At 34.9% G+C, this 8,556-nt stretch overlaps 1 protein-coding gene across 5 annotated transcripts in view; it reads right to left on the bottom strand.

Moving 5' to 3' along the window:
* Ano5 (anoctamin 5) overlaps positions 1-8,556 on the bottom strand; it is a 108,289-nt gene that overhangs the window by 42,158 nt on the left and 57,575 nt on the right. For all 5 annotated transcript variants that reach the window (XM_015477708.2, XM_048788495.1, XM_048788496.1 and 2 more), the window contains 3 exons: positions 3,869-4,003; positions 3,407-3,512; positions 3,241-3,301 (listed from right to left, as the gene is read on the bottom strand). In XM_015477708.2, the coding sequence (XP_015333194.2) occupies positions 3,241-3,301; positions 3,407-3,512; positions 3,869-4,003 (302 nt within the window). The remainder of the gene's footprint in view (positions 1-3,240; positions 3,302-3,406; positions 3,513-3,868; positions 4,004-8,556) is intronic.

Raw genomic sequence — 8,556 nt, 5'->3', positions numbered from 1 at the left:
ATCTACATATTGTTGGGCGGGCTCCAAATTCCTTAATAGGACACCCATAGCACAAGAGTTAATAACTAGAATCAACAAATGGGACTTACTCAAACTAAAAAGTTTTTTCTCAGCAAGAGAAACAATAAGAGAGGTAAATAGGGAGCCTACATCATGGGAACCAATTTTTTACTCCTCACACTTCAGACAGAGCCCTAATATCCAGAGTATACAAAGAACTCAAAAAATTAAACAATAAGAAAACAAATAACCCAATCAACAAATGGGCCAAAGACCTGAACAGACACTTCTCAGAGGAGGACATACAATCAATCAACAAGTACATGAAAAAATGCTCACCATCTCTAGCAGTCAGAGAAATGCAAATCAAAACCACCCTAAGATACCATCTCACTCCAGTAAGATTGGCAGCCATTATGAAGTCAAACAGCAACAAATGCTGGTGAGGATGTGGGGAAAAGGGTACTCTTGTACACTGCTGGTGGGACTGCAAATTGGTGCGGCCAATTTGGAAAGCAGTATGGAGATTCCTGGGAAAGCTGGGAATGGAACCACCATTTGACCCAGCTATTGCCCTTCTCGGACTATTCCCTGAAGACTTTAAAAGAGCGTACTACAGGGATACTGCCACATCGATGTTCACAGCAGCACAATTCACAATAGCTAGACTGCGGAACCAACCCAGATGCCAGATGAATGGATTAAAAAAAGTGGCATTTATACACAATGGGGTATTACGCAGCACTAAAAAATGACAAAATCATGGAATTTGCAGGGAAATTGATGGCATTAGAGAAGATTATGCTAAGTGAAGCTAGCCAATCTCTAAAAAACAAATGCGAAATGTCTTCTTTGATATAATGAGAGCAACTAAGAACAGAGCAGGGAGGAAGAGCAGGAGGAAAAGGTTAACATTAAACAGAGACATGAGGTGGGAGGGAAAGGGAGAGAAAAGGGAAATTGCATGCAAATGGAAGGAGACCCTCATTGTTATACAAAATTACATATAAGAGGTTGCAAGGGGAATGGAAAAAAAACAAGGAGAGAAATGAATTACAATAGATGGGGTAGAGAGAAAAGATGGGAGGGGAGGGGGGATAATAGAGGATAGGAAAGGTAGCAGAATACAACAGTCACTAATATGGCATCATGTAAAAATGTGGATGTGTAACCTATGTGATTCTGCAATCTGTATTTGGGGTAAAAAATGGGAGTTCATAACCCACTTGAATCTAATGTATGAAATATGATATGTCAAGAGCTTTGTAATGTTTTGAACAACCAATAAAAAAATATAATAAAAAAAAGTGAATGGCATGCATCTGCAAACCCCAACAAACTGGAAACTCCATGAGGGCAGGAATTGTGCTTTAATTATCATTGAAAACTCTTACTTTTTGTTATCTCAAGTCAGACACTGAGATGAAGACTTGATCCCAGATAGTTGATGCCAAGAGACACATGTGACACTTGAGGAAAGTTGAGATAGGGAAGAAGAAAAGGTAAAAATGGGTTCATAAATATGTTGCCATTTGTGGGCAACTGGAGCTCAGTCCTGTTGGGGGGTCCTCATCCTCTTATTAATTATATATATAAAACACCTCAGAATTACCTCTTGAGGTATGGGAAGCTGAAGTTTTTACCCACTAATTCCCATCCCTCATTGGATAAGGAATTCCCTTGGACATGAAAACCCTGGTAGCTTCAGGTATCCTTCTCAGGGGATAATGAAACTTTGATAGCCATGGACAGAGGTCTCAGCAGAGAAGTGTGGGACTTGGGTGCTTGTTATATACTTTTTGAATTTCCTATAAAGGTCATGTGTTTTTATTACTAACAAAACAAAACACTGAAAGAAAACACTCCCTTCTCTCAACCACAACGCCTTCTTTATTTTGAGTCTCAACTAAATGACTAAAGTGTTGATCCTTTAACATAAATGGTCTTTTATCACATCTGCTCTTCCAACACATCATATCATTCAGCTTAAACTTAACTCTTCACTACAACAAACATTTCTGAAGGAAAAAGTGATGGCGACATCTCTGAAATGCTCACTTTCCAGTGTGTTTCTTCCTATTGATGGAGCACCCTCTCTCTCCAAGGAGACATCTGAAAACTCTAACAAAGTATTTGTTGTAACTGTCATTCACTTTATTTTACATTTACAAACAGTCTTTATAAGAATAAGAAGAAAAAAAGTTTTTCCAAAAAGTGTAAAAGTACTTTCCAGAGTTTGCATATATTGTATTCTACCAGTTTATTTGTAAGATTTTTGGAATATATAACACATTTTCTAACAAAATAATGTTTAAAAATAGTTTATTTTGTTTTTTTTTTCTTTATTTGGATTAACTCTCCAAACTTAGTATAGTTTAATTGCATTATTTACTTTGGTGCCCAAAATATACTTTGAGCCACAAATTTGTATCAGGCACAAATTTAAGTGTTAGGGTTATAACCATTACTGTTGAATGCCCCCTCTAGTGTAAGCTTGGCCCACCTCTGAGTCTTCTGCAGTCACCTTGCACATTAAGTACCCATGTGGATGATTTTAAATAAATGGAACTGCAAGCCGAAATTAGAACAAGACACAAAGAATTCAGACTCAAACATTGTTAGGTAGCTTTCCACAGTTTTCAATCCTTGCTCCAGTTTGTATCCATGAATCCCTAACTTCCAGCTACCATATATTTATGCTAAGCCACTCCCAAATTAAGGGCTTATTGAAACTATCTTTACTGTGGCACGGGGAGATAGTGGGAGCCTAATAAATCTGATGTCTCAAAAATTTACCTTTTTCTTTTTTCTTTTTGATACCAGAGATTGAACCAGGGGTACTTAACCTCTGAATCACATACCCAGCTCTTTTTATATTTTATTTTGAGACAGGGTCTAGTTGAGTTGCTTAGCGCCTCACTAAGTTGCTGAGAGGCTGGCTTTGAACTCACAATCTTCCTTCCTCAGCCTCCAGAGCCACTGGGATTACAGGTGTGTGCCACCACACCCGGCTCAAAAATTATACCATTTCTTAGAGAAACAAACAGATATTTAATAGAAACCTTTATTTCTCAAGGATCAAGGGGTAACGAGTTCACCTGTGTATTTACTTTAGAGAAGAAACAGTGGTCTGAAACCACCTTTGGTATCTAAGATATGTCATCTGAATATCTTATATGGATGAGCTATATAACATCATATGAAGAAAACTGTTTTCTTTTTATGGGACTATGTACTCACCCCAAATTCCCATGAATATTGCAAAGAATACTGTAGATTCATTATCAAATAAATGGGACAACTGTAAAAATAACAATAACAACATCACAAAGACCAGTTAGTATCAATTGCAATATAAAAGGAGGGAAATTCCAAGTTTTTTGAACATACCACAAAGTCTACATACCTTTGAACTCAAGCAGGTACTATTTAGTCTCCAATAATCACATACTTGATCACAGAGTGGGCACATGATCAATTGACCTCCAATTTCAGGGTCACAGATGTCAGTACTACCCGGAGAACAGTAAAGTTATTTTGAAGGCAATGTTTTACAGTGAAAGTCTAAGCTACTATTATTAGAACAACTGTTTATATAGATTCTCACATAGAAGAGAAGGAGCAATGAAGTAGCATTTTCTGTAATGGGTCAAGTTATATTTTGAGGAGAAAAATTTTTAAAGCACATCATTAAAAACATTTTCAAGAAAGCATCTGGTGAAGGGCAGCTGCTGTGTTTGGGTCCTCTTTGGAAATATCAGTTAACTGAGAGCATAGGGAAATATTTTGGACAAATGCCAGGGAAATAACAATATTTGTTTCATTTAACATAAGAAATATTTTCTCTGAGGAGCTCAGCTCTACTTACCTGGTTTGGTTAGAATCCATTAATAATATCCCATAAATAAGACAAGCTAAGCCAACTACAGCTGCAATTAGAAGCATTTCAGTGTAAAATCCCAAGAAAACAAAATAGATACCAATTTTTTCTCCAAAATAGTCCCTGTGAAAAAGATTAAAAAGAAAAATCAGAAATTAGAAGAATGGTGTAGTCTGGGGAGCTTCGGTTTTGTATTCAGACAGACATGCATTCTAATTTTGGCCCCACTGCTTTCTAAATGTGTAATTTTGGTAAAGTTCCTTAACTCTCTAAACTTACTTTCCACATGATAAAAAACAGGAAAATCCCTATCCCATTCTATGTGAATACATGTAGGGATTAAAAGAAGTAGCACATAGGAGGAGTTGCTTGAATATAATATAAATTTAAATTTTATATAATAAGATAATTTGAAGAGCTTCTAAATTTTAGAGAAATCATGCATTTTTAAAATAAACTACAAAGTACTCTGAAATGAAACCTCTAGCAATTAATCTGACACCTTAAAATCATACTCATAATCTGCATGGATTTTTGCTTTACCTAATTTCTGACACTGACAATGGTACTTGGCACATACTGTAGGTATATATGATCATCTTCCTCCTAGTTTGGATCTCTAATGGAGGAACATAGGTAACTGATCAAGGAATTTAAAAGGACTATTTAATAAAAATTCCACCAAGTATAGTAGTTCAGCTCTTCCTTTATAAAGGTTTAATATTGAGCATAAATATTCAGGTCTCAAAATCAAGTTTGTTTTCTTTTTTAACTGAGTCCTTCTTTAGGAATCTAACAGCATAGTTTTCTCTGATTCAGAAAACCAGGTTTCATTGTTGCTTCTTACCTGGTTATTCTCCTTCTTATTCATACAGAGACTAGCTCACCAAATTTGTATGCTTTTCAACAGCTTCCTAGACAGTTAGATGTGATTAGTTTTGATTTCAAGAGCATGTTTATGAAAGCACTTAAATTGCAGTTTTCATACATGCATCCAGGTCTGTAAAGGTTTAATAAACATCATTTCCCAATGAGAATTTCAAATGTATTTCTCATATTAAATATTAGTTTTATTGAACCTCTCTTTTCAAAACTCTTTTCTAAATAGGCTTCTTTCTGTTTGTATAATCTTCCTTCATTCTTTTCCGTAATAATAAGCATTTTGTATTTTTTCTCATGGTTTATATATTTTAAACTTTTATTGGATATTTTTATTATACATGACAATAGAATTCATTTTTATATCTTCATAAAAGCATGGAATATAATTGGTTCTAATTTAGTTCCCTGTACATCCCCACCCCTTTTCCTTCCACCTGTTCCCTTCCCTCTAATCTACTATTTTTCTGCTATTTATTTATAGTTTTTTTTAAAATTAATATCTTGTGGATGTACATGATGGTTTATTCACATATGTACATAGGGAAGTTAGGTCAGATATATTCTACTGTCTTTTCCTATCCCATCTGTCCTCTCTTCCCTTCATTCCCCTTTGTCTAATACTCTGGTATTTCTTCTATTTCTTTTATGCCCATCTGCCCCATATTTGGGATTAGCTTCCACATATCAGAGAAAACATTCTTTGACTTTTTGGGACTGGCTTATTTCAGTCAGCATGGCAGACTCCAGTTTCATTTATTTACTGGTAAATGCTATTAAGCCATTCTTCTTTATGGCCAAGTAATATTCCATTGTGTATACATTTTAAATTTTTATTTTCCCTATTGTTTTACAAATCACCATGACATGAAATTTAACTATAACACCATACTTACTAATCTACCATTCATAACTTCCTTACAGTTACTCTCAACTAGGGTGAATGGACTTGCTTTCTCCCAGTATTTTACTGAAACATATAATAATTACTATAATACTATATAACAATAAAATCAGGAAAAAAGTATATACTGTTTTATTTTGTGGAAGATCATTTTCACCATGTTTATTTTCCTTTGATGTTTTAACATTATAGAAGCAAAAATTTTAGGAGGTATAAGGTAATATTACTCCTATAGACATATAATTCCTCAGAAATTCAAAAGAAAACTATATATTTTAACAACCTTATTTTTAAAAACTATTTTTATTAGTTATTAATGGACCTTTATTTATTTATTTGTTTATATGTGGTTTATATATTTGCCTCACAAATGCTAGGTGATCACTCGACCATTGAGCCACAACCATAGCCCTCAACAACCTTATTTTTAAAGGACAAACTGCTTTTATCTACCTTTCAGATTTCATGAATATTTTAAGGAGGAAAATAGTCAAGCACTTATTAGATAAAGTTATGAGAATTTATTGTATCTGGAAGTGTAGCAATTATTTTACTAAACTTTGAACTTAAGTTTAACAATAACTGATTAACACTTAAACTACTTTATAAGACATACCTTACATTTGTATTACAGTAAAAATACATAGATTATTGAAATAAAATTTAAGATGCTGCTTAACCTATCTTATTATTCACAACAGAAATAAATATAACAATATGAAACACTCTACAAAGTCTCAAATATACTGAGACTCCTTTCTTTTGAGCATTTCCTAGGAAAAATGTGCCATATATTTATATGTATATTATTTCTCAACCTGCTCATTTTATTTACTAAATGTTCAAATTGTCTCTGACCTTCTAATATCTAACAGCATCTGACAGAAGAGATTTAGTAATAATGGCTGTGCAATGATTATATGAAGTAATTAGTCTAATTTGGGGGAATGTACTGGGGAATGAACTCAGGGGCTTGACCACTGAGCCACATCCCCATTCCTATATTTCATTTAGAGACAGGGTCTCGCTTTGTTGCTTAGTGCCTTGCTTTTGCTGAGGCTGGCTTTGAACTCAAGATACTTCTGTCTCATCCTCCCAAACTGCTGGGATTACAGGCGTGCCACCATGTTGCCTGGTAGGATTAGTCTAATTTTGTAAATCCAAGGTGAAAAAATTAGTCTGAGGTAGTACAAAGAATTATGATAGAATCTGAGATAGATAGGATGTCAGGGAGAGACAAAAGGAGACCCTTGGTAGAGGGACCAAGATATGTGAGTATGATCAGCCACACCTGCCTCATTAGTTAGATGAATAAAACCTCCAGTGTATGCTTGTACCAGATTATCAATAATGAGAACAAATCAGTTTCAATGCCAGCAGATTCAAAGACCTACACAGAGTACCCATAAATGATTTATGACCAGACGGCTTTAACCAGGAAGAAACATTCTTAACCCTAAATATCAAATGATTAACATGGGATTTTTCACAAAAGCTTGTTAGGAAACCTGTACTTTTCTTCCCCAGAAAATCCCATGTAGAAAATCCTATGTATGTCATTTGTCTTCTCTAAAGAGGCAAGAGGAGTCTGCACCCTGCCTTTGGGGTGTGCATATCTTTGCTTTAATCAATCTTTCTTGTGCCCTGCTTTCAATGTGTTCTAATTTTTTTTTAGTGGTATAAGTCAAGAACCCTCCCAGGCCAATTTGTGGACATACTGCCCCTTGGACCTTTGTCCAATGACAAATTGACTAAAATAGAGTCCCAAAGAAGGAATGAACAAATGCAAACATCCACTCTAAAAGAATTCATTTTCATAGCAAATTCATTGACAAATGAGAAACTTAGCTATTATATTATCTTGGAACTATAATAGTTCATTATAGTCATTGCGCTTTAATAGATAGTAATATAACATTTTATTTCTAAACAGTGAGAAAAAATTTATAAAGTTGTTAAACTGGCAAGGAAAAAAGGCTGATAGAGCATATAAAATTGCAGTTTAATATGACAATGACAGAAATCTTGGTATTAAAATTTCCCCAATATATTATTTAATACAATAAAGTGATCATTGCCCTAGTGACAGAAAAATCACTTATAAATATTCAGATGCTGGAATTGTAATTTGGTATGGAGATAACATAAACTATGTGAAATGTAGGAATTTATATTCCTATATTCTGAATCTCTTTCTAGACACCACAGTCATCCTGACTTCTCTATTATTTTCTACGTTCAGTCACCCACTAGATCCCAGGAATACTGCCAAACACACACAAAAAAAGTTTTATAATCCATGGTCTCTCCTCTATTCTGTTTCCAGTACCTTGGATAGGATCTTCAATATTTATTGCCACAATAAACAGCCTCCTTACTTGCCTGCTTCAGTCTTTCTCCTCTTCTGGGTTTGCTCATTGCACCCCCAAACTATTATTTTATCCCAAAGATAAATCTTAACAGGATTTTTTCTTTTTTCTTTTTGTTTTTCAATCAAATCAAATTGAGTATGTTATGGTTTGAATCTTGAATTTTTTTTCTAAAAAAGATTGTTTGAAACTACTGTCCCCAATACAGCAAGTTTCGGAGGTAGGGCTTTTAGGAAAAGATTGGACCATGTGAGATACAACCTCATCAGTGGATTAGTCATTTAAATGGACCACTGAGTAGTAACGGTAGGCAGGTGGAAATGGCTGGAGGAAGTAGGACACTGGAGGGGCATGTTCTTCAAGATAATATGTCCTTGGTGCCTCTCTCTCTCTCTCTCTCTCTCTCTCTCTCTCTCTGTGTGTGTGTGTGTGTGTGTGTGCTTCCTGGCTGCCATGTTTTGAGCAGCTTTCCTCCCCAGCCCTTCTGCCATGATTTCTGCTCTATCCCAAACTCTAATCAATGA

The sequence above is a fragment of the Marmota marmota genome, unplaced genomic scaffold (assembly GCF_001458135.2).
Source record: "Marmota marmota marmota unplaced genomic scaffold, marMar, whole genome shotgun sequence".
In the NCBI taxonomy this organism is placed as follows: domain Eukaryota; kingdom Metazoa; phylum Chordata; class Mammalia; order Rodentia; family Sciuridae; genus Marmota; species Marmota marmota.
The sequence above is the reverse complement of the archived record's forward strand: the minus strand, read 5'-3'. Positions and strand labels throughout refer to the sequence as shown.